This window comes from Plectrocnemia conspersa, unplaced genomic scaffold, assembly GCF_051122295.1.
Source record: "Plectrocnemia conspersa isolate PC_06_02 unplaced genomic scaffold, ASM5112229v1 ptg000004l, whole genome shotgun sequence".
NCBI lineage: Eukaryota > Metazoa > Arthropoda > Insecta > Trichoptera > Polycentropodidae > Plectrocnemia > Plectrocnemia conspersa.
Window position 1 is genome coordinate 12,766,795 of NW_028277168.1, and position 27,389 is coordinate 12,794,183.

At 27.9% G+C, this 27,389-nt stretch overlaps 3 protein-coding genes across 3 annotated transcripts; all 3 read left to right on the top strand.

The window, feature by feature from the left end:
• The first annotated feature begins 1,761 nt into the window (after window positions 1–1,761).
• On the top strand, window positions 1,762–3,940 carry LOC148235958 (uncharacterized). The gene is made up of 9 exons (XM_088184843.1): window positions 1,762–1,931; window positions 1,987–2,095; window positions 2,159–2,347; window positions 2,405–2,553; window positions 2,614–2,762; window positions 2,852–3,021; window positions 3,087–3,207; window positions 3,270–3,532; window positions 3,590–3,940. Exons 1-9 carry the CDS (start codon window positions 1,762–1,764, stop codon window positions 3,845–3,847), a joined length of 1,578 nt encoding a protein of 525 aa, XP_088040969.1. The 3' UTR covers window positions 3,848–3,940.
• Window positions 3,941–6,044: 2,104 nt separating this feature from the next.
• On the top strand, window positions 6,045–11,739 carry LOC148235959 (epoxide hydrolase 3-like). Its single transcript, XM_088183875.1, has 6 exons — window positions 6,045–6,356; window positions 6,423–6,547; window positions 8,389–8,501; window positions 9,198–9,366; window positions 9,428–9,573; window positions 11,421–11,739. Exons 1-6 carry the CDS (start codon window positions 6,156–6,158, stop codon window positions 11,675–11,677), a joined length of 1,011 nt encoding a protein of 336 aa, XP_088040001.1. The 5' UTR covers window positions 6,045–6,155; the 3' UTR covers window positions 11,678–11,739.
• Window positions 11,740–23,709: 11,970 nt separating this feature from the next.
• Window positions 23,710–27,016, top strand: LOC148235960 (epoxide hydrolase 4-like). Its single transcript, XM_088184393.1, has 6 exons — window positions 23,710–24,156; window positions 24,230–24,354; window positions 24,910–25,022; window positions 25,081–25,249; window positions 25,891–26,048; window positions 26,106–27,016. The coding sequence occupies exons 1-6, from the start codon at window positions 23,956–23,958 to the stop codon at window positions 26,369–26,371; spliced, it is 1,032 nt and encodes a 343-aa protein (XP_088040519.1). The 5' UTR covers window positions 23,710–23,955; the 3' UTR covers window positions 26,372–27,016.
• Window positions 27,017–27,389: the final 373 nt, after the last annotated feature.

Sequence of the window (27,389 nt, forward strand, 5' to 3'; positions counted from 1 at the left end):
CAGCTGTTAAATATATTATTTCCTAAATTTCATAAAATTTATAAAGTCTATACTATTATAGAAAAATGGTCTATTGTTTAAAGCAAATTTATTTAAGTTGTTTTAATGTTAAATAAAAAAATAAGGATAATTTCTAGTTGAACTAAATTCCTATTATAATATAAATATAATGTAAAATGAAATAGATGCTTCATTTTTGGAAAAAATGTTTAAAAGAAATGTATATGTTGTCGTAATAGGCACATATGTTTTTTTAAATTATAATTCACTTTTCATTTTAATAATAATAAATTAATTTACAGTGATTTATTAATAGCTGATAAAAAAATACCAATAAATATGATTGATTTCAAAGTAGAAACGTAATAAAATTTATTTTGTAAAAAAATGTTGTATGTAAAGAAAATAAACACTTTCTATATTTTGCAAAGTGGGAATCATAATTTCTTTCATTTTTACTACATTCTTAATAATAAAAGACAGGAGCAGTGGACTCTTTACACAAACAAAAATCTCTACACAAACTTATATAATCAAATCAAATATATTCCTATTGGATTCAAGTGGCTTATAAATAAATGCAAAATTATTCATTGAAGCTGTGTTAAATTGCAATTATCTTGTTGTTTGTTGTTAAGACATTTAAATATGTTTTATCATGGGTCTTTAATCAGTGGGGTACGCTTTTCTACGGATTTGGGAGAAATGGATTAAATTTATTGATAAAAAAGTCAATGAATTCTTTTCTAAATATAAGTAAATGATAAATGAAAATATTTGACAAGACTGCACTTATCATACCGCATTCTACCTGCTATCAATACAATAACAATTTAATTCACTAAACTATCGTTGTTGATGCTTATGGAAATGCTAATCTCTCAGAATCTTTGATTGTCATAACAATTGTACTTATCGATGAGTCAATTACTAAGAACATTTAATATTATTACGCTTTTAATGCACGTGCCAAGTGCTTTTTCACCGTCAATACGTATATGTCATATGTATTTGTTTATCTGACCAATTGGGGTCACATATCTTCTCAAGCTAAAATAATATTTAGACCCAGTCTTGTTTTTGTTTTTAAAATTTATCAATAAATGATGAGTAAAAAAGCATTATTCTTCTATACTATTTTTAAAAAACAAACAAAACAACTTATCAGAATTTTTTAGTAGAGGTGTTGTACATAATACATATGTAGTATATATATATATGTATATATATTTTCATTTTTCAAACATGAATTCATAATATAATTTCAAGGCATTTATAAACATTCATATGTTTTGTTTGTTATATTATTTAATACATAAACAAATTATATTTACATCATTTAGTTACACATGCATATATTTCATATAACGAGATGTAAATATGCGCGCGCACTAAGTAATTTGCGTTTCTATGCCATCCATAAAATGCGTGATCGAACAAGAAGCAAAGCTAAAAGATGAATCACATATTCAAGAAAAAGGTTGGTGTTTTCCATTATTATTATGATATTATCGAGCATTAAAATCATACTACTTGAGATATGGACATAATATAATATGCGATTATTAGTTTTGTCATTGAAATAATGACACTAAGGTTGACACGTAAGTTAAATTACCCCCAAAATATTTTTTTGTGAAAACTCATGCTACAACAAAAATGTTTGGTAAACACACCACGTTATTGATTATAAAGTAAATTTGTCCGTGATTTGTCCAAGTTGAATGTCAAAATTAAAATATATTTTTTATAGGTCAATAAATGCCACAACTAGAATCAATCGAAGGTGAAGCACCACCAGGATATGAAAATGGAGAAAATAGATCCAATTCTGATACACCATCCTCTGATAGTCCTCAAATTACAACTTCAACAATCAGTTCTCCTGCGTCTCTGAACTCACCATCACCTAGTTCTTCTGCATTGTATAGGTAATATAATTTACAATATTACTTAAGAAGCATTGAATGACAGATAATATTCAAGGTTACTAAATGATCCTAATGAGATCAACAATGGAGTAAATATACTACACGTACCACACGAATATCAAAGCATTGTATTTCCACGAGAACAGACTTTACTGGATTTATTGGTAATATGCAGCGATATTAATTACATAAATGTACAGTTTTAGATATGAGAAATATTTTTACAGATACAATCAAGTGGATTAGAAGATCTTGCTCAAATACAACACCTGAGAGAAGTGAAGTTGAAAGTTATAGCGTCGCTTGTGTCACTGAGCAGATTAGAAATATACACGCCAAATTTACGTGTTTTAAAATTAGATGGAAGCGGTTTAGTGTCACTTAGAGAAATAGGAACATCTTTAAATTATTTAAAAGTATGTAAGGCTGCTATATAGTTTTAAAATATATTGAATAATATTAAATTTGCGTAGGAATTACATGTAGCAAGATGCAGTTTAACAAGCTTAGATGGTACTTTTGGCCTCACGAGTTTGGTTGAACTATATGCTTCTGAAAACCATATTACAAACGTTGGACCATTGGCTATGCTAGAAAATATAAAAGTCATTAATTTAGATAAGTATGTATTTATAAAGTAAACCACTTTTTACAGCATAATTTTAAATATATTTTTTTTTAGAAATCCCATTACTTCTCTTAACAACGTAAGTCTGTTGTCACTATGTCCATGCCTTTATAAATTGAGCATTAGAGGAACTCCATTATCAAAGCAGATTTGTTATAAACAAAATATTATGAACGTATTGCCTAATTTACAATATTTAGACGGTTATTTACTTTCAGGTATATTTTATTATTATTTATACAAAAGCTTAATTTTGTATGATTTAATTAAAGTCTGATATACCTATTTTAAGGTAATTCGGAAGAAACAAACATTAATCAAAGTGTTGAATCAATTAACAGTGGAAATAAGTTAGATGTTTTTAAAGAAGAAGAAAGCGAATCTTGCTCTATAGATGTCAGTAGTATGACTGAACCATCATCTGGTAGCTTTGATGGAAAAGAATCGCCGACTACAACTGAAGTAATATTTAAAATAAACTCAACTTCTCTTTAATATATTTAACATACAAAAAAAATATTTTATAGAATAAAATTGTAAGAACTGGTATATCGAAACTGGGAAGACCAGCTACTGCTCTTGGATGCTCCACTTTCAAATCTGAACTTGGTGTAACTCAGCGTCCTCGGAGCGCTTTGCCAAGATCAAGTACGTTTATTTAAAAAATCTTTTTAATACAGAAACATATTGTTTCATATTTGCTTTTGAAGGTTCAATAGATAAATCACAAATGTTCTATGAAGAGACAGCTGAAGCATCGCCTAGTTGCTTAACTTCTGGTGGAATAGTTTGTGGTAACATTGCCAGAGCTTTATCTAGAGCCCGTCCTGCAAGAAGACCAATAAAACCCTCGAGCACAAAACCTGTAGATGCTTGGGTCATTGGTCCTCCTAGCAAACGCAAAAATAAAAAACAACTTGAAGCTCAGACGAGTGACGTACAAGATTATACGCCTTCATCGTCCGACGAAGAGGTAAATCAACTGATTGTATAATTGTTTGACATTATTTTTTGTTCTTGAATATTCTAGTGCCAAGAAGTAACGCAACCTATTTACCATCGTACAATATTGAACGAAGCCAAGAGGATACTTGATGAACCGTTACCTATGAAACCTGAAGAATCCACTCCAGTAGTGGATTTAGAATTAGGTATTACCGGTTCTACGTCAACGGAAGAGCCGAAAAGTTCAGAGCAAATAAAGTGGGAGGAATCGTCAAAAAAGGCTATTAAAACTTCAAGACAGTGGCGAAAAGCATTTAAATGTTACAGGGAACATAAAAAGTAAACACTATTTTTTTTAATTTTAATTTAAGAATTTTAAACGCATTTTTTATCAATATTGCAGGTTTGCATCGTTTTCTGAAGAATCAAGCATTTCTGATACCGATTAATCAAATTTAATAATAAAAAAATCTATATTTGTCTTACCGTAAAATGTTAAAATTATAGTTACTATAAATGTGTATATAAAAATTGTTTAATTTAATAAATTACTCAAAAATCTAAGAATAGTACAAAGAATTAAGTGTATTTTTTTTAATTTTTTTTATTTAATTACCATTTTATCGATGCTAATGGATTATTTAATTAATAATTTTTGAAAAAACTTTTTTAAAACAGGTATAGTTAAAAACATTAAATGTAAGATGTTTCATTACATTTTTCAATGACATAATGTACTGAGTCAAATCAGGATATGTAATATGCATTGCATTGTGGCCTTCTATTGTATTTAATAATTCGCAATATGTGCAGCACGATTTGTTTAAACATACGATAACTTCATGTAACTGAAAAATTAAGTACTGATCGCAAATTTCAAATTAGTTTCTTTCTTTATTTTATTTTTTATTGATATATTTATTATATTCTGTGAATTTAATTTTGGGTCCAAATTGGGAGTTTGCTCTATATGTATGTTGGGGGCTATTTATATATATTTATTCAGGTTTATTATGGCTAAAACTTGGCGGCACTCTGGTAACACTTGCGTGACGGATTCTCTCCACTGGCAACCTCCAGAGCGTTTGCGCGCGGTTGCGGGCCTGCGCCCCCGTAAAACTTAAAAAAATGTAACTTCAATATTTCAATAAATATACTACAGCGGCTCAATCTCAACAATATTGCTGCAATTTTAATAAGGTAACATATGTTCTATATTAGTATTTCGTTAATGTATTTTTTATTGCTGATGAGAGTAGAAAATATTCATTATAAAATTAAGTTTGAACTTACTTTACATAATGTGATATAAAAATTATAAATTGAACAAAAAGTACTTGAAGTAATATAGCATATTTTGCGGTGTTTTAGACAAATCTTATTTTGATAAAACCAAAATAGAGAACAATCTGAATAACAACCGCAAGATTTAAAAGTAAGCAAACTACATTACTTTTAAAGTAGAATTTAAAACAGTTCGGCTTTCGCAAAAAACACTCAAACAGCCTAACATAGATTGACTCTCGATATCGATAAAGCCTCTGACATAGTATGTTACGATAGTATAGCTTATAAATTATTCAATCAAAGAGGCTGATTTATTCGTATTATTCGCATAATACGTTCATACATGAAAGGTCGAAGCTGTTTCATCAAATACCGTATACTCAACACCACATAAAATTCAAACTAAAGTTCTTTGTGGCAACTTTTTCGAGTTGTTTCGCTTAATTGAATTCACAAATATATGTGCATCATATCTAAAAAATATTGACCCATTAATAACAATTTAAATTTCATTAATAAATATTTAAATTAGTTTTATGTTTGTTTTATTAAATTAATCAATACAAACAGAACTTGTATTTATTTATGATAAATCTTCTGTTACAACATGATAGGTGTTAGCCAATTAGCAACTAATATGTAAGTAGTGATTTTGCTAATTATTATTACAGTTTATAATCATAAAATACATGACCAAATTCGATTCGACCAAACACGATACTCATCTGTGTGATTAGAAAAATTTGGAAAAACCTAATCTATTAAGATTAATCAGAATTATAATTATATAATAATCACTAATTACGGTCATTCAGATATTATACATCGTCTTATTCTACTGGTCTATCGTGCTAGTCGATATTATTTTTAATTGTAGACAACCACATATTAAAAGTTAAAATTTCAATGACCGTAAAACCAGCATCTAATTAAATGTTAAATTTAGTTATGCATATTACGTTATTTAGGGGCTTGCCACCATTGTAATTTTAACAAAGAAGATAAAAATATACTGTAATATATACATGTACATCACTTGCTTATTTTATTTATACATTTAAAAATCATAGTAGTTTTTCAATAATAAACAAAGAATACAGCATAAAGCATAAGCATGCCGATTAAATTAGTATTTATCAAATCGTAGTACAGTATAACTAGATTTCAAGGACCGACAATGAAACGCAATTTTCTATTTGTTGACTTAATCCAGCATCAATAACACTATTTATTCAGAGCTATTTCTATCGCGTGGCATTAATTTGCTTGCGAAACACAGGTCTACACGCGTGAGCGAAGTAAAATGACTGCGAACGTGTTGTGCCAACCAGTCTTCTTTCAACCGATGAAAGTGCAGCTCGTCAATGGCCGAGGACTTCCAATTCAGATTTTATCATAAAATCTTCGGATTTTTCTTAACCTACTTCCATTATGTTAGAGTAGGTTTACTATTGCTACTCTACGTCGTAACCCACCCGTTCACGCCGTTCTCCAAATATAGACCAGCCACCCCGAAATGCATCATAGACTCAAAACATGGACATCACAAATACGTCAAAGTTAACGTAAGTTATCCCTTACTTTTTATCTAAAGCAGATAATATTTTTAATATCGGAACCATGATTTTTAGGGCATAAAATTGCACTACGTTGAAAAGGGAGATACTGATAAACCGCTAATGCTGTTCTTACACGGTTTTCCCGAATTTTGGTATTCCTGGAGGTACCAGATTCAGGAATTTTCCAAGGATTATTGGTCAGTTAATGTTTTTTAAACCGTTTAATACCGTCATATAATGTCGTGTTTATTTTCCATCGACTCTCGCAACTTTCTCCGCCAGAATGCACTTTTTTGTCATTTACGTGCAGGTTTGTTTAAATTATTTTTATATATAAGAAGTTCATTCTTAAAGTGTTAATAAATGGAAAATAAACATATTTTAATGATTTTGTATTGACATACATATTTGCGATACATTTCGGAATTGAGATGTCAACTGTTTCGACGCTGACACTCTATAAATCTTTAAAGTAAATTTTCAAAAACGCTTCTCTGAATTTATGTCATTGTATTCTTATTTGATTGTTTTTTTTATAATACCATATCCATTACCATATTATTTTATTTTATCAACCTATATACTTCGCAAAGAATTTTGTGGTTTTGAGCATTTTATTATGATGTATGTTGATTTTTTTTTTTGTATTATGCGTTTATGATATCAAACCGCAATATGTTTGGTAATCAAAGAAAAAAAATTAAAGAACTAACATTTCATATTTCTTAGGGTTTTTGCTATGTTTATGAAATAAAATATCAATTTACTGGCTTAAGGTATTTTTGTGATTATTGCTATAGTTTGTATTGTGCATACAACTAGGAATACTCAACTATGACATTTCAAGCAATTAAAAATAAATTTGACCCTTTATATCTACATATGATTATATTACATCAAACGTAAAGTTTTATTTAAATTTTCTTAAGAGTTTTATCAAATAAATCTATAATAAGGTACAAATAATAAATTGATAATTTGCTCAGATACAATTCAAAACTTCTCTAACTTTTGTGATATATGAAAACATAATACATTTTCTTAGCCACCTATACGAGGCGGACAAAAACATTTCACCATTTTTGGTGCTAACATGTTTTACAATAAAAACACAATATTTTATATATATATTATATTTAAATATTCTCAAGGTTTTCATTTTTTCAGCGTTTATTTTATTCCGTATATTCAGATATACATACATATATACCTATATATGTATGTTAGCATAACATGCCTATATGTACAGAATTTTTTTTTTCAAAAATAACTCAACTGTTATGAAATTTTGTTGAAATTATTTTTAATGAAATAAATAGAGAAAGATAATTAAATTTTGACCACAATTTAGTGAATTTAGAGTTTTAAAAATATCCTGTTAGCCAAGACACAAACCAAAAAATATTTTAGTTTGTCAATCGTAGATTATACTTAATGTGCATATTATGAATTGATAGAACATGAACAATAACATTAAAATATTAGCAGTTTAAGAAAAAATATCTACATATAATATATTGGAATTTAGTAGATAGGCAATAAGTTAATCAACCTATATTGACAATGATTTCATCGGTTAAAGCAAACAATGTCTGCGTACCAAACATAAAACAAACTAATAATGCAATATGATAGCATTGGATTTTATTTATTTATTATGATAGTAATTACTTTAATAACTACGTGTTATCATAAATATATATATATATATATATATATATATATATATATATATATATATATATATAATTTTTTTTTTTTGAAATCTCAGAATTCATCGCGATTTTTGCTTACTTGTATTCTATATTTCAGCCGTGATTTTCCAGCCATGATCACGAATTATTCGCAACTGAATAATTCAAGAGTTGCGAATAATTCGTGATCATGGCCGGAAAATCACGGCCGAAATATAGAATACAAGTTAGCAAAAATCACGATGAATCCCGAGATTCCAAAAATAATTATACTCGCGAAAATCTAAAAATTACAAATTTGTACATATTACAATAAGATATATTTATATACTTATATTTTTCAGGTGCATTGCAATAGATATGAGAGGTTTTGGTGACTCAGAAAAACCCAAAGGATTGAAGCAATATAAAATGCTAAATATATTAAACGATATCAAAGAATTGATTTTGGTTTTAGGTACATATATTATGTTTGTATATTTCTTAGTAAAAAAACAGAATCTGTAGTAAGAAAACTCATCCATAAATAAAACAATTTTAGTATAATATTATCAATAGCATATATAATACGCGAATCGCAAAAGTTTATGCACACTGCATTATTTTGACATGTACATATAACGTGCCATTGAAAACATTAAACGTTTCAAAGAAGAGCAAAATTAAATAAATATTTGAATCATAACATTAACGTAAATTAATGTATATTTAGTTTACACATGCAAATATAAAAATGTACGAGTGACCTTTAAATTGTTCACAATAATATTTATAAGGCAAACTGACACTAGCGTCGTAAATCGAACAGTTATTGAAATGATGTAAACAAACATTAAATCACGCAGTAGATACATATTTAGTTGCATAATAAAATAAACCGTGTAGGAATGTTTATAATATACACAGTTACCAAAAAAATATTTTCCAAAAATAATTAAATATGCTGTAACCTATACAGTAGTCTAAAATTGACAACATAAACATTAAGTAGTGTAGAGTTAAACGTTAAAAAATAATCAAAAAAAAAAATACAGTGGGTCAGGGCTTAAGTTGTGATTGTATTGCTTTGTGAAACTGTTTGCTTTCAAAATGCTATTGATTTTTCCTGTTAAAATTTTATTCCATTTACTTTAACATATAACGCTTTTTTAAGGCAGAGAACGTGTCACATTAGTTTCTCACGACTGGGGTAGTGTTATCGCAATGTCTTTTCTCGATCAGTATACTTCAATGGTTGACAAACTTGTCGTTATGAGCGGAGCATCCCTTAGACATTACAATGAAGTATTCTGGAACGAGTGGTGGCAATTCAAACATGGATGGTAATCCTTGAACATCGCATTCAATAAAGTTTATTCATAAACAGTTTATTTATATTTCTAGGTATATCTTATATTTTCAAGGACCTTTCCTACCGGAATTAACCATAAAGATGAATGATTTCGATATTTTTTCATTCATGCAAAAGAATAAGAATACCATAAGCGAAGAAGACATCGAAGCATTTAAGTATACTTTTGGAAAAGTAGGTAAATATAACATTACTATTTAGAATAGATAAGCAAGTTATCAATAATATATGTATGTATATTTTATATATTTATATTGTGTACATAAAACGAAACTCGCGAACCAATGTGCGGTGAATATAATAAATTGGAATTTAAATGACACAGATAGATTTCAATATAATATATATTTAGGATAGGTATAAAACTAATGTTTGCCAATATATTATGAATAAATTAAGTTGCAAAGCATACATGCATTATTATAAATATTGTCTTTTAAAAACTATCGATGTTATGAGTCAAGTAAAAATTATAAAATATATCAATATATTTCAGTTATGTTTTATCAACTGCAAATATAAAGTCATACGCATTGTTTTACCGATAACTAATTGCTTAATTATCAACTGATCATTATATAATAAATCATACTTATTTCTGATGTTACCATCAGATATCCTTTCGCTTGCAAGTGTTATAGGGTTATTGGTAAAACTTGTGTATGAATCTGTAATATTACCAGCACTTAAAAATTGCTACACAGACTACAAGTAAACTTGACGTCATCATCACCATACTTATTACCCACCGCCTGTGTAGTTTTTTTTAATACGATCGTCCATAAGAAACTAGTTTGAATTTGAAACTTATCAGTGAGTATGTCACAATTTTTTGTGATATTTAAAGTTTACAGTTTACATAAATATATGTATATTTATATATACATTATTAAAATCAAATATTATTAATCAACATATACAATATATAATATTAAGAGTAAACATGTAAAAATCTTTCATAGGATCACAATTTAAAACTCACAACTAGACTAGATACATTATTATTATATTAAAAAAATCTATATCTATAAGAAAATATTAATAATAAAATAATGATATAATTTAACGATTACTATATGTTTACAATAAAATATAATGATAAACATATACCACGAAATTAAACGATAAAATCATTATTATAGTAATATAAATTTATGAGTGACATAATCTATAAATATCTATATTTAAAACAAACTATATGAATACATTTTTACATACTTTGCTCAAAGTTTACATATCCCCCTTTTTTCCATAGTAAAGTATATTAATAACCACCCGTTTTGAATTTTTCTCAGACGTACTTTAGGACCTTGAAAAAAAAATGTCATCCAATTATAAAAACCTTAAAAGTTAAATTTATTAATAGTGTTATTGTATTTTTATTCACAAATATTAAATACTTTAATTGGATTTATGCTTATGCTTGATATACTAATGCTATATATGACATTAAATTGATATTTTTAAAATATATGACACATTATCCCAATTACTTATTATTATTTTCCTGGCGGTCATAGCGGTATTAAAAATAAATACAAAGCAACATATTTTTTATCGTCGCTTTATTGGTTTTAAAGATAGGATTTCTTAAAGCAGCTTTTGTATTTTTATACATCGCTTGCCTTTTGCGAGATTTCACCAAACCAGAGCGTCTGCAGGAGACATGAGTCACTTTCGCTGACCGCATTTCATGACCCAATTCGCTGCAGCCGACGGGAAACGGCAATTTGCAAGCTGCATTATGCAATTGTGTAACCAATTTCGGTTGGACCAATTCACTGACCTTTCTTTTAGAAAGTCTGCTCTCGGCGCTCATCGGGACCTTCAGTGTTTTGCAAAAGTTGTTTTGCATCTTCAAGGTGCATGTGCACCTATTGTGCGTGTGTCATTGAACCTTGTATTGTTGAAAGCCAAGATCGCTTCAGTACTTATCGTGACTCAAATGGTCTACGATCTTGAATGCATAGAATTTTAAACGCATATACACATAAATAATTCTCTTTATCTCCAAATGCATTCCAGGAGCGTTGACGCCACCCTTGAACTACTACAGAGCTAACTACGCGACTGCATACACCAAGAAACCGGCGCAGGAAGTCATTCCGAAGGGATTGTTTCTCTTGGGCGAGTTTGACGAGTATATCTCGAAGACAATCGGCGACTTGTTGAAAAAGGATTATGGATTTAAAACTGTAATAGTGAAAGGAGCTCATCATTTCATCCAACAAGAAGTTCCAGAAGAGGTCAATAAATTAATCAGAGACTTCCTTGAAGAATAAAGCAGCATTCTTGAATTTATTATTTTACATGTATTTTTTACGTAATAAATAAAATAAAGTAATGTTTTTTCTTTATTATTATTATTCGTACTTTTAGCGTTTTTTACATCTAAAGTAACGAAGCGTTTAGTAAAATAAATAACTAGTAAAACAGATACACAAGTGATCAAAAACATAGTTACTTTCGTAATTTATTTATACATCGTGCTAGCAGATACTAGTCTTGATGAAAACTACAATTCGTTATGGAGAACTACTGTTTTTTATACTTTTATTTAAAAAAATTGTATTTTCCTACGATCCTGAAATCAGGTTTTGTGAAATAAACTTTCTTATAAGACCAGAAATCGTATACAAGTATACCACGCAAAACTAAATAAAATAATTGATAATATTTATAAATTCTAAGAAATAAACTGGAGATCCATGGTCCATAAAAAAAACATGGATAAAAATCTTAGATGAGGTCATGCCCTGAGTCGTGGAGCTACATAAATATTATTACAATATATAATAATAAAATTGTAATAATACGTTAAAAAGCAGATAATGTTATTATGCAATGTAAATCTTTTAAATGTCTAATTCACTTAAAAATGGATTGTTGTATATGACAATAAATTTATCTTGTATTGTATCAAATACAAAAAAGGAAAACTAAATGTAATCATAATAAAATGCAATATAATTTGACTTAAATTCCTAGCATAAATTTCCGACTTATCTTATCTCATGTCCGACTTTTCTTATATCCAACGATTTATAATACTACTATTATATATGCAAATCATTTCAAATTTTATGCTACTATTAACGCAGACTTGTCATAAGAAAAGTTATAGCAAACTCGACAAATAAAAATAAAAGGTTCATGGGCATTACTTTATGAAGCTTAGTATTTTTAAAACGCCTCTGGTTGTTATACCGACTGTTTTATATTTTAATTTTGTCAAATTAGACTTACTTTAATTTTCATAACATATGGGATAACATCAAAGAATAATATATAAATTAAATTATCTATAAGAAAATTAGCGAAAAACACTTTTAAGTTATGTTTAATATGCTATTTTTTTATTTTTATAGCATGATGTTCTTAAACCGGCGCTTGGCCAGTTCGTATTTTGGGTAATTAACGAAAATTAATAAAAGCTTGAAAATAAAACTACGGAATTACATTTAATTATATAAGTTAATTACTATACTTTATTGGCTATACATACTTATCTAAGTGGCAGCTTGATCGCTTCTAATCAAGTATGATTTCGTGAGATTTTACAAAATAAAAACAATGTCCTTCCTATAAACAATAAAATTATATCTATGAAAAGCCAATTTATATGCTATATTTATTTGTTAATCATTTTAATACATTACATATTTTAAAATATACAGTGTAAATAGAGCTTAATATTTGGAAAATCCCACATTTTGCCGTTCTATTAAAAAAGTATTTGTTCGATATACAATAAGTTATAATCTTCGTATAATTTTATTACTTGCCGTAGATTTTGTTAAAAATTATACTTTATAATATAAGTATAAATGTATATATATATGTATCCGTTCACCATATTGTCAATATTATTTACATCGGTCTGCGCGTGTCGTGTAGGTTTCGCAGGCCTTGCTTTCGTAAAACTTTCTTGCACAACAACTTAAAGGTACTCGGTGCAAAATACCGGTCTAGAAGCACATGTACAAGTACGTTGACCTTAAATTTTTCACAATTTATGAAGATTTTTATATCTTCGTCGGCAAATTTATAATAAACGTAATTATCTTATAATTTCTTTTGGATGGAGATAATCGCGTCATTCGATGCAACACGCAAACAAGGAAAACTTTCACTGTCACTGACACGAATTTCAAGTTTACGAGTTGCCTCGTGTTGTCCTAAATCCATTTAAAATTCAGGTAATAATATGCATCTATTATTGGCAAAATTAAATATACATTAATGGACAATTTAAAAAAAACAGGATTTATTTTAAAATATATATCGCATAGTTTTACAGTTTTTCCCTAAATTATTAAACCGTCGTAATTTACATTTTAAATATATGTTTTCCTAACCAAAACCTGTTACTTAAATGCAATATTAATATACAAATATTCAAGAAGATATAAATAATAAACAGAGTTGAGAGTAATAAATATAAAAAGAGCACTAAAATATCACATATTATTATCTATTTAGATTTATAATTCAAAACTGCACAGAAAAATAAAGTAGTTACATACGTCGACTGACCTTATGATTTAACGATTAGAATAATATTTTTGGAAATATCCACTATATGTTTAATTTTTCAAAAATATAAATATTTCATCAAGGTCACATAAACAGTTCATCCTGGTAACATGAGAAAATGCCCATTCGTCTGTCACCGTTATAGGCGCCATTCGAGTCACATTATATCAATCTTAAACTTTCTATCTACATATTAAAAAATAGCATGATTTAAACAGCGCTCAATTAATATACATATTCTGTTTTTCCTTTAAAATACTAAAAAATATTAATATTCTTAGTCGTCGCACGACAATAAACGACGGTACGTAAGAGATCGTCTGTCCCTATTTATGCCACCCTGTGTATTTGTTCATTATACTCAGATAGGGAAAATTAGTATATATATGTATATATATAGTCTCGTACATCAATCACCAGAAGCGCGTAAATAAGGGCAAGTTTTTATCTCTTCAAAGCTTTAGCATAATACCACATTAAATTGTGTAATTAATTTAAGTTAGTGTAATACAAAATAATAAATTATTGGAATAAAAATTACTTCCAGATTATTTTTCTAGTGTTATTTTTCACAAAATAAAATTATATTTAATTAAACAGAACAATTTTTAATTTAAAAAAAACTTCTAGATTATTTGTTGTATAATTTTATTTATATTGCTTTAATTCATTTTAAATAAAATGAGTATATAATAGTTTTAAATATTACTGTAAAAAATATTACGTGCAAAGGTACAAATGATACTTAAACAAGTGTGAAAGCGAAATTACTAGTGAGAATATTTGTAGGTAAATATATCATAAGAAATTCTATAGCAAATCTGTTATGTCAATTCTGTATAAAAAAATGCAAAATTTAGTATATCAAATATATCATAAGCAGTTCTAAATGAAATATGGGCTTTTTAACGCCTGGTCTCCAGGCAAGGCTTTAGCGGCGGAAACCAGGAACAATAAATCTCCAGCAATAATGCGACCGGTTAATGACCTTTATTTATTTTAATCGCTCCATATTTATACTGAATATTTAATGCGATACACGTGTATTATTAACAATCACTTATTAATGAGCAACACATGTAAAATATTAATTACATACAATTGAATTATTTTGTAACATGTATCTATTCGTTGTTGCTATGCAAATTTATTTTTATTTTAGTGGGCTACATCTGACCCGCAAGCTATGATTAGATTTTATATTTTCAAACTCTTTCATAGAATGCGCTATAACGAAACGGCCAACCGTTGAGTTAAGAAGTTGCGAGATGTAACCGTATGTTGTGCTCCTATTGCTTTGCATTCCGCTGTAACGTTACTCAACTATAATTCTTAAGCCCCGTGTGGCGCTGCGGCCGCCCCCGTACGGCGCGGCGGACAGATACATCCGTGGTCTTTAGCACCACACACGGTCGGATTTGTCCGCCGGACATTCATCTCGGAAAAATCCGGCAGGCAGATCCGCGTGTGATACTAACACTTGATACTGCAGAAAAGCAACTATAAAAAAAGTTGATAAGCTAAAAAAGAATTTTTTCTTTACAACGAAATTTCGTGAAAATAAAATATGAAAATGATGCTGTAACTAGTTAGTTCATGTGTAGCTTTATTAATTAATATATAATGCTTTATTTACTGAAAATGAATTAATTAAGTCATGTTTGATTGTTGCAGCTGAAGAAATGTGTCCCGGGAAAATATATGTATTTCAATCTTTCATCCAAAACTAAATGGCATAGGAAATTAGCCTTTGCTGCAGATATCATGGGATTCTCTAACGATTTTAACTAAAAACTATAAGGAAGAAAGGATTCATATATGAAACTATCATTGCGTTTAAAAATTAGAAGAAATAATGGATAAGGCCTGTTTTAATTTTGCTTCCTGGTCCACCGAGCCTAACATATCACGATCTATCCCTTTACAAAAAATGTTTGTCAACCTCTGATCTAGAATATCGTCATTTTAATCATGGTATTTCTTTTATTTCCTAATTTTTATCAATGGCTTAATTTATACTTTCATGGTATCGACATTGTATCTTGCGTGTATTGTTTTGCAATATCATAAATTAAACAATAGATTCCAAGGTTCATTCGCAAAAAAATTACGCACTGATATAATAATAATAATTTTACAATTGACGCAATTGGAAATAATCATGTATAATTGCGATAATTAAACATTCTTTTTTAATTGAATACGAGTAATGTAAATTTAAATTATACATACACGTGCCAGCGTTTTGGTATTGTTTGTATATTAATTCTATGAATATTTTAAAATATTTTTAAATTTATAAATACATATTTTAGAACGTAGATTATTGTAGTTGAAACTCCTGACCATTTCAGACTGGAATGTGCAATGGGACTGCGTTAATTGCTCGGTCGTCTCGTCCTTTTCTACAAGCACGCTATCAATAACGTGTTAAAAAGGCTTGTTTCATTCAAGGTTGTCTAGAGTCTAGATGAGTATAAAATTGGTATGTATACCCAAAAAGGAAAAAGAAATTTGCTAAAGTCGTTGACGACAGAAACGAAAGACAAACATTAAGAAGGTCAAATATGTTCATTGAGTTACCGAGTTAAATAACATCATCGAAATACACGTGAAATCACACTGATATCTAGAACGTGTAAAGATCCGTTACGGTTGTGATTTTTTTTGCGAACTTGGTCAATGGACTGAGTCATTACTGGCTATGCTAGACGATCTACACGTGCCATACAATTTTAACGTTTCGAACTCAAATAAAAAATCCAAATAAAACGGATTCCTGTTTAACTCTTAACCGACTGAAATATTTTTAATACGCATATTAAATTTTAAACAACTAAAAGCTCTTTGTGACATACATATTATACATACATAAGTTGTCATATCAAAATGTTTCAACAGAAATATTAATGTGTGATTTTTTGATAAACTGATTTTTAATCGACAGCAATACTAGAGGTATTCGAAAAGTAAATATACCAATTTCACAAAATATGTTTGAAGCATTTTATTTTGACACTGACTTATATCTTCAGAATATACCTTTTTTTTTATTTTTCAACGTACATATATTTGATAAAGTTAATCATGATTTACTTGTGAACAAAATTATCTAATTTCGGGCTTTCTGAAGGTCTCATAAACCTACTCTCAAATTATTTGACCTATATAAATCGTTCGTCTAGTATGAAAAATCATTTTAAGAACGATATAAGACCTCTACTGGAGTACCTCAAGGATCCAAATTGGGTACATTACTGTTTCGATTGTTCATTAATGACATAGAAACAGCAATGCATCGTTCCTTTTTTTTATTTTATGTAGATGACTTGAAAATTTTCAAGAAACCATAGTAGATTTTTGATTCCTTCTACCTGCAAGAGGATCTCAATTCTTTATGGAAGTAGGCTTGTTATAACCGATTTTCTTTCAGTGTAAAGAAATGTCACACAATTTAATTTTCAAGGTCGTCGATGCCGGCGGAATATTTCTACCATTTCAGCGGATATATTCTAAGGATTTAGGTGTGACTTTCGAAGAACATTGGAAATTTAGCCAGTACATTGCAGATACTCACAGTAGATCGTTAAAAATTATCGGTTTTATCTTAAGAAATGTGCGGTACTTCAGGAATACTTTAGTACTGCGCACTCTTTATGATGCTCTAGTCGGCAGCATACTAGAAACTAGCTCTTTTATATGGATTCCAGGCGTAATGAGTCAATCTAATGAATTGAAGCTAGAAAAAGTACAGCGTGAATTTCTTATATATTTATACTCGAAGAAATACGGATATTATCCGTTCCTATTTCCAAGTGCTTTTATTTTAGGAGCGCTGGGATACGTTTCGTTGTAAACTCGCAGAAGTGTTTATATAATTAAACACTTCTGCGAGTTTACACCGTTCGGTGCTCGAGCCGCTCCAAATGTGGGCTCCGGAAGGTGGTTATAATTCTCGGTCGCATCCACTGTTCTTACCGATAAAGATTAGAACTGGAGGACTTGGCAACTCTTCTCTGGCAAAGGCCGTCCGTCTGCTCAATACTGGGAATAGAGATATTGACATTTTCTCGTGCACATATGAGGTTTTGGTTCAATTCGTGTGGGACAATGCAAACCTGTTGAGGTGATTTGTGTCTGTTCTTTTATCTTGTTTTCGTGTTTTTACTTAAATGTGCATGTGTGTATGTGTGCGTATTTGTATATATGCATGTATACTTATATATGTTTATATTTGTATGTATTTTAAAATTATATTTTGTACTTTTAGTTATCGTGACGCATTAGGTTAACATGTCATAATTTTATTAAATAAATAAATATTCGCTGTGAAGAGTAATAAAGAGGTTTTAATTTTAATGTTACAGAATTTTCGCATCTGCTCTCTTTTTTGGCACCAATCGCGCGCCTTGAGTTTTTGAAAAATTAAAATTTCAGTAGCTGTTTCAAGTACTTGCTAAAAGTTAAACGGTCGTTAAACAATTACCGAAGTGACTTAATTTTTTCAATTGAGTTAACCAGGGAAAACAGACACGTTTAACTTATTTCTTTATTATAAACTTGCCTTCTATTTCACCAATAACTTATTTTAGTAGTTAGTACATAAGAAATTTAAATATAGTTTGACGCATGCATTTTAAACACACAACAAGCATAAAGTGGTCGCGTTTGAGTTCAGTAAAAACTAATAATAAATTATTTTGTATAAGATACAATACTACAAATAACATTCAACTCTACAATATTAATTTTGCTTAATAAATGTTACACAAACAAACTAATTTTATATGGGTCTAATGTACACAACTTAATCGGATCAGGGTTATATATGAGACTAAGGAAAGTGCAATGACTTATTGACACGTGTATCGCTATTATTAGCTGATATAATTCGTTATAAATTTGCACATTTATGTGAAAACTACACATGCCTATGAAATATATTAAAATAACATGTTATGTTCATTAAAATAACTTTATATGTTCATAATGCATAACTATCTTACATATGTGTACATTTTAATGAAAAATAAACTTGAATTTAGATTCGATTCACTAACAAAAACATAGTTTGTGATATAGTGTAATATATGTATATATATTTATACCAATTTGACAGAATGATCTATTTTCAATACGGGTAATCATTATTAATAAATATATATATACAATATATTATATAAAGTTGCTCTAAGGATATAAAAAAGAACGTATCGTACATGCTCTTTCTTTAGCACCCAACGCGCGCAGCGTTGTCTGTACCCTAAACTTTAAATAACTATTTTATAAATAAAAAAAACAGTTCTATGTACGTGACATTGCTCATAAATCGTTAAACGCTTATGAAAACGATTATTTTCTTTACGTTTTTTATTCAATGACAATAGAACTACTTGCATTTTTTTGCATAGTGAAATCAATTCATGATACCATATTGCTTTATCTGACTTTCTGAATATCTCATGTATTATATTAACACATTATTGTAACAATATGTTCTATATGTATATAAAGTAAACTATTTATTTTAAATTAATTTATAATAAAATCGTCATGTTTGAACAAACTTGTATACCATATATTAATATAAATTGATATAAATTAATTTAAAATTAGTAGTTATACATATAGTTTAATTTAATATAAACAGTATTTTAATTAGCAGGTATCGTTTTTTTGCCTACATTATATTATCTTTTATTAGGAAGATATTTGTGTAGGTATATGTATACCTTACAATTACAATCTCGCTTGTAGATTAAAAAAATATAAGAGATCATACATATACAGGGTGAATTCGTTATTGCGTGTGTTATGAGTGTGTCTAAGAATAAAAAAAACATTTTTATGAGTATCCTTCAAAACGGCATTGAATGACATTTAAACTTTTTTGATTTTATTATTATCTACCTGAGTTTGTTTATTTTGGTAACATCAGATAGCTCTCTTCACTAGTCTGGAATCACGTTTATGATTATTTTTTCGTATATTTAGCTTTTGCAATAAATATAAGATAATTATAGTCCTATACGACAAACGTATTTTTCTCTATCAATACATTTTACCTAAAACGCAGTTTTTAATCAATAAGGAAGTTTAATCTATGTGTCATAGAGGAATTTAGACAAAAAAAAGTTTTTTTCTTTTTGCGTGCTAATATTTAAATTTAATATTAATTTATTCATTTTATAATAATATGATAAACATATTATATATTATTAATCTTAAAAATGCTAGAACAACAAAAAATTATATACGTATATATATCCTCAAGAAGACTAGGTAAATTAAATGTCTTAAAAATATAAAAAATATAACTAAAGTGATTTAATAACATTAAAATTTATTGTAAATACTATCAAGATATAAATTCCGTACATTTTATACAAAATCGACTAAATACAAAATACAAACAAAGAAAAACGTATTTATCAATGATTTGCGATAAAACGCTCTTTATAGATATCGATGCACTTTAGGAAAATAACCCAGAATCTGATATGTTTTTGAGAAATTCGCGATTAATATTATAATTAAGTGATAATAAATGTTTACAGTTAATTTTGAACAACATAAGGTTAAAAATTAATTAATTAAATATACTAATATTTTTATTAAATTTTACAGTTTCATTTTGAGGGTCTTTAAAGACCTTTAAAACTGTGACGTATATATGATACCATCTATACATATATAATTAAACTTGCACGATGGATCAATTGTATAAGTCATTAGTTGCCGTAGGTTCAAATCCCACAAGTCCCACACGTGTTTCAGTTACTATCTAGCTTGGAGATCAAAATTAGCAATTATTATAATTTAGAGCGATAACATCAGATTAGGTTTTTCTAGTATTTTTCTAATCTCACTGATGAATATCGATGTGATTACCTAAAATCGGTCAATGTCGTATATGCTGTAAAAATGTTCTAATATAGAGATAATTGTAGCTCAACGAAATACTACAGTGATATGAATAAATATTGTTATGCAGAAAAATATGTGCATATACATATATAAAACTTTTTGCTGTCTTGATACTCGTAATATTGAAAATAAATTAAAAATATTTTGCAGATAATCGGTGGTCGAAAGTTTGTTGACAAAAGCAGAAATTAAAAATTCTTTATGCTGATCAAAGAGCATCTAACACGCAACTAGTCCTTGATAAGCAACAGATTTATTTTAAACTTCAGCAACGTCATTCAAAAACTAATGAAAAATAAACTGAGTTGAAATTGAAGAGATAATTTTAATTCAGTGTATTTTATTAGTCTTCAGTTTTGTTATCAATATTTATCATCAACATTGATAAATATTTTTGGGTTCTGTATTTTTTTGTGATATTTTGTAGAGCATTTATAAGTAAGCATAATGTAGAAAAGTTTCCAAATACAATTTTTAAATTTCTTACCTTACAGTGGAAATTAACTCTCAAGTCTTTAAGCATTTAAAAAATGTGGCAATAAGAAAGTGTAAATGCAAGTGTAATGAAAAAATATTTATATAAATTTCGTAAGGAAAAAGTTAATGTTACAAAACTGAAGTTTCAGAGTGTTCATCTAAAATAATTAAAATTAGATAATAATCTTCAACGGCGAAACTTGGGGAAATTGTACTCCATATGGCTGTTAAAGATGAAATCTCTGAAATAGCACATTTTCAAGAATAATAATAAATGATAAAGTAAAAAATGCTTTATTTTTGTATGCTTTGCTTTATTTAAACAATCCTAAGTACATGAAAATACCCAAAAAGCTCCTGAGTTGCAATCCATGTATTGGGTATTACAAATGTCCAGGTATTTAGACTCTTTAAACGCGTTTATTTTTTAGTTCAAATTACAAAATTTAAAAATTATTTTAAAGTTACAACAGTTTAAATTCCGAACATACAAATTTGGGCAATAAATTAATATGTGGATATGTATTTAGGCATATAGGTAGTATGGGCCGTGGCTTTGCGTCATAAGATCGTCAAAACGTCTAGAAGATCGAGTTAACTCATGTAGACTCAAAGTGACTGCTTAACTAGACCAGGTCTAATGATCGAAGTAAAAGCGGCCGCTTTTCTCGATTTTCTAAAGCTTCACTGGTAGCGAAGTCACAAATTAGGTAAGAAGTTGAAGTAGAAATTATTTTCCGTTACTTATATTACTTACATATGCTCGCAAAAATGAGAGAAGATTAACAATTCTTCTCTTTTCTGAATTTTGGAATTTTAACTAGTTTTGTTGGAACTACAATTTTCGTTTTTATTTTTTGTAATTATTGACAAGTGTATTGTGTCTTGGGTTGCATAAATCCGACAATAACAAAATTTGTAGTCTTTCTATCTGCTCAAAGAAACGGTTTTCTGGTGACCATTCTATGTCTGTTTTTGAAACGGTCGGTTATCTAAAAAAAAAAAATTCTTTCATTATTTATATACAAAATCCTGTATTATCGTTAATTTCGCCAGAAAGAAAACAGATGGTTCAACATTATTTTAAGACTGAGTGCTCAAACATGCATAGAAAAAAATCTATTAGTTTTGTTGAGGGATCTTGTACAAGTTAATTATAATTGTATTGCTTTTAATATTCACTAGGGTTTCGTGTAATATGTGAAACACTTTATCTGTACATTCATATGGGAACTAAATATTGAATAAGAATGTTTTCGTAAATGTTTTATAAATATGTAAGACACAAATTTATTCATAGTGTGTATTATTTTAATATAATTAGCTAATTTTTCAGTTATTTTTTTTCAAATACATCATGATTTAGCTGAAGTTTGGAGCTTACTACAGCTTTTATAAAAAATTCTAAAAAAAAATTAAAAATAATATATTCGTGTTATTTTAAACATTTTATTGATTATCTCTACAATTATTATAGTAAATTGATTCTAATTATAAAAGCACAAGTCATGCCTGAACATTTCGAAATAACGTTTATATCAGTTCGCATGCTATTCGCTCTATTAAGATGCAAATACATTAAATAAATATGATACAAAGTTTTTTTGTTATATTATATTATATTACCAGAAGAATTAAAAATTATATTTAAAAGATTGGTAGCATTTTCTATTCATATGTTATATTTATACAAATTGTAACCCAAATCCGTTCTTGTTCTTGTTTATGGCAAATGTTAGCATTGCCTTGATACGTTAGTGTGTTACACGTGTAGTTTATAACTATTTCGTAGCCGCCTATGTTAGGTAATGAACAAAAGGTCAAGTTTAAATCCAATATGACGTGTAATTAATAAAAATAATAGAGCAAAATATTATTATATTAATATTATCTCAAAACACTGCGGTACAATTTTAAAATATTTGAATAATAAATTCATTAAATAATATTACACGTTTATATTTTATTTTATTTTAATAATTGATATAAAAAAATGAACGAAGCATAATTTAAAAATAAATTTATATGTGTATATTTCAAAATTTAAATAAAACCAAATCATTGCGATACAACTTGAAAATCATAATTTTAGTTATAATACAAATACATTTATAACATTTGAATTGTTTTTTTAAATTAATTTTGAATGCATAAAACAAGTAAGATTTATTTTTTTATTGCTTCATTTTGCGTGCAACAAAACTATATCACAAATTATTTTTAATTATTATTTATTTATCTCGTAAATGTATAATTATTTTTTAAATTAATAAATTGATTATTTATTGATAGTGATTTTATTGCTATCGATAAAACACAAATTTTATTAAAAAATTAATATATGTCAGTCGTGCATAAGGATGATATGGTTTCTGGGTTCAGGTGGGGATAGTATTAGTACCTCATAAAACAGTTTCAAGTTGTCATTTCGCTCTTGGAAGTTGCCAATTGCACTTCTCCCGCGGTGCCCATCGGTCATATACATACATTTACATATATAGAAGTACAAACAAATTGATCGCTAACATGATATTGCGAGTGAAAATAAAATAAAATAAATTATATTTCAAAAATATATAGTGAAGTGAGTGAGTGACTAAAATATTGTGAAAATCTTAACATGCATCCAGTGTTTTTGTTCCTGTTTAAATGCTTCATATATCCAGTCGGTGCGATATACGCTCTAGGCTTTCTGATATTTTTATTTTTCTACTATTTAATACATCCTAGTAAATTATTTGCGAAGAAAAATATACGAGAAGAACCACCCAAATGTCTGTTAGACACATCTTGGGGAAGGCACGACTTTGCACACTTAAAAGTATTTTTAATATACGATTTGAATGTATTTAAATAAACATATTATTTATTAATATTGGTGTTAAATAATTCAGGATATAAAATTACATTATGTGGAAAATGGAAATAGAAATAAAAAACTGATGCTACTCGTCCATGGATTCCCTGAATTTTGGTACTCTTGGAGATATCAGCTGAAAGATTTATCGAAAGATTACTGGTATAGTATTGTTTTATATAATATTTATATATTTATTTATATGTATAGTAATAGATAACGAGTGAATAACAATAATGAATTGAGTATATCTTAACTTATAGTACACAGAATATTATAGACGTATATTTGATTTACACAACGAAATTTATCATTTGAGTTCCTAGAAAAGCTTACACAACAAATAGTAACAACATTATTTTAAATAAGTTCGTAAAACGGATTAAAAATGATTATTACCTACATTTTCATTTATCACATAGCCCACTTCGCACGAATGAAATAAAGATTCACGCTGGTTGTTCGAAGAATGTATTACTAGCCGCGCGCGATATTGTCTCTCATACCCCCTCCCCCCCCCCCCCGACATAATGACTCATTTTTATTGAGTGGTCGATTTGCTGTAAAATATTTTAATTCTAAGCGATACATTTTTCTATTAACATTTTAGAATACTTATAGTTATATTAATATATAATTTAGATACTCCAATGATTAGTTTTACTGCAGCAGTATTTTTATAATTATTTATCTGATAATATATGTTTATTTTATTAGGGTCGTGGCATTAGATCTCAGAGGATACGGTGAATCTGATAAACCTGAATCTAAATCTGGCTACAAAATGAGAAAAGTGATTGAAGACATTAGGCAGTTTGTTCTGAGTTTAGGTATTATACTACTGGAATTCATAAATTATCATATATTAATGTTTGTATTATATTCTAGGTAGGCAAAAGTTCATCTTGGTCGGCCACGATTGGGGCGGTTTGCTCTCTTGGAATTTCTTAGATTTTCACACCGATATGGTAGATAAATTTGTAATCTTGAGCTGCCCGCACCATAAGACGTGGACTACAATGATTGCCACCGATGTCAAACAGTTCATCAACTCATGGTTAGTTATACATTATTTCATTAATTGTATGACCATGAGATGTTTATTTATTGATGTTATTATCATTTATTGTGAGTACATTTATCATTGCATAACTTGTATAATTATCATCGCAGTTCGCAACAACTGGTAAATCGAGATTTTTTTATTTATATCACATGTTTATACCCGAAAAATGCAATGATAAACACTGTCCATATAGCAACTGTGCTAGGTCATCTGTACTAAATGTACTGAATAATAAACTAATATTATTCTTTAAATTATGTCAGTTATGCAATTAACTAGAATTGTTTTGCATTTTCACTTTCATTATAGTACATGTTATCTCAAATACTATTATAATAATAATTGACGTATAAGTTCAATCAGACATGTTACATCTACTCATTTTTAGTATAAAGGCAATTGTACATCAATGGTCATTAAATATTTATCTTCTTCATTAATATATACATATATTTTTAATTTATTAAAACATCATATAATAGTATGTAAAAAATATTTTTATTTGAATATTACTTTTGGACATGTCTTTATTTTATATGAATCTATGTAATATACTATTTTGTCACATGTGTGTTTAAAATGTATTATTACATTACACTCTACTAAACTATACATCTTGTATACAATTGCAGGTACTGCTTCTTCTTTCAAATGCCATATTTACCAGAAACTGCTCTATCGTTGAACGATTACCAAAAATTTGAATGTATGGTGAGTCACAATGAAAATATGAATACAAGTGTCACCGAAGAAGACGTAGAAGCTTTCAAATACATGTTCTCTAAAAAAGGTAAGTTAACCGTTAACATATCATAATATCAAAATCCTAAACATGTTTATATTGAAGGTGCGTTGAAATCTGCTATTAACTATTACCGTGCCAACTGTGGTCAACTATATTTGGAAAAGGAATCTCCTAAAGCTTATCCTCCTGGACTGATGATGTTTGGCGAAAACGAAGAGTATCTAACGTTAACTTTCTTGAATATGGCCAAGCAAATTATTCCAAATCTTCAAACAATCATTATAAAAGGAGCTAGTCATTTTATGCAGCAAGATCGACCGATTGAAGTCAACAATTCAATAAGAATGTTCTTAGAAGAAAAATTTTAATCTAAGCATGAACATCATTTTTGGTTAATCAATGTTTTTGAAGGATTTTTTACCACTAAAGATCAATTTTACTTAACCACACAGTATTAATTTGTGTTTGGGCATTTTTAATCAAAAAATAAAAAAATTAAATTGTGATACACGTTTGACTGAATTATATTTTATACTTTATAATAGGAAATTACTATAAAATTCACGATATATTTTACATCTTATGATAATTTTACTATTGAAAAATATTGGAGAACGCTTTCAAAAATGCGTTATTTTAAATTTTGATCTCTTTTAAATCATCACTTATTATTATAAAATTCACTATTGATGAATGTATATATATTAGTTTTACATAGTATTTATCAATCAATTTAATTTTTATACAATATGAATTAATTATTAGTATGTATATATATGTTCATTTTAAATAAAATTGACTCAAATATTAAAGATAAACGATTATTTTACTCTATATTATACTAATTTTTAGCTATTAAAAGTATATAATTAAGATAAACATATAATGTAATGAAATTATTGTACAAACTGTTTTATTTGTTTATATGTTAGGTATTAGTTTTATATATTAATAGTTGTATAACTTATTTATAAGTCAATCTAAATTTCCAAAATATACGATTATATTTAGAATACTTGAGTTTTATTCAATATAAAATCATTTTAATGTTTTAATTGCACAATTATTTTTAATAAAATTAAACGATAATCAGTTAGTAACCGAATATAAAATTATTTCAAAGATTAAAGTTTATCTGTTTATTGTCACCTTTCTGTATTTGGTATTATTTTTTTTTAAATAATTATATTTATATTTGTTTTGATTAAGATAACAGATGTTCGAAACCACTACTAATCATTTTATTAAAATTTAAAGTAAATTGCAACATAATCATTATTTTAATTAGATGCAAGTGTGAACCAATCAATATGTTAATTTATTCTAACTTTTATCGGGCAATATTTGTATAATTTACATATTATATTAAAATTTTGTCTTTTTTAT

Excerpts from the sequence above, each read along its gene's own strand:
- LOC148235958 (XM_088184843.1), top strand. The coding sequence starts at position 1,762 with ATGCCACAACTAGAATCAATCGAAGGTGAAGCACCACCAGGATATGAA. Across the intron at positions 2,554-2,613 it reads AAAGTCATTAATTTAGATAA|AAATCCCATTACTTCTCTTA; the intron begins GTATGTATTTAT and ends ATTTTTTTTTAG. Across the intron at positions 3,022-3,086 it reads AATCGCCGACTACAACTGAA|AATAAAATTGTAAGAACTGG; the intron begins GTAATATTTAAA and ends AATATTTTATAG.
- LOC148235959 (XM_088183875.1), top strand. The coding sequence starts at position 6,156 with ATGGCCGAGGACTTCCAATTCAGATTTTATCATAAAATCTTCGGATTT. Across the intron at positions 9,367-9,427 it reads TGGCAATTCAAACATGGATG|GTATATCTTATATTTTCAAG; the intron begins GTAATCCTTGAA and ends TTATATTTCTAG. Across the intron at positions 9,574-11,420 it reads GTATACTTTTGGAAAAGTAG|GAGCGTTGACGCCACCCTTG; the intron begins GTAAATATAACA and ends AATGCATTCCAG.
- LOC148235960 (XM_088184393.1), top strand. The coding sequence starts at position 23,956 with ATGCATCCAGTGTTTTTGTTCCTGTTTAAATGCTTCATATATCCAGTC. Across the intron at positions 24,355-24,909 it reads GATTTATCGAAAGATTACTG|GGTCGTGGCATTAGATCTCA; the intron begins GTATAGTATTGT and ends TTATTTTATTAG. Across the intron at positions 25,250-25,890 it reads AAACAGTTCATCAACTCATG|GTACTGCTTCTTCTTTCAAA; the intron begins GTTAGTTATACA and ends ATACAATTGCAG.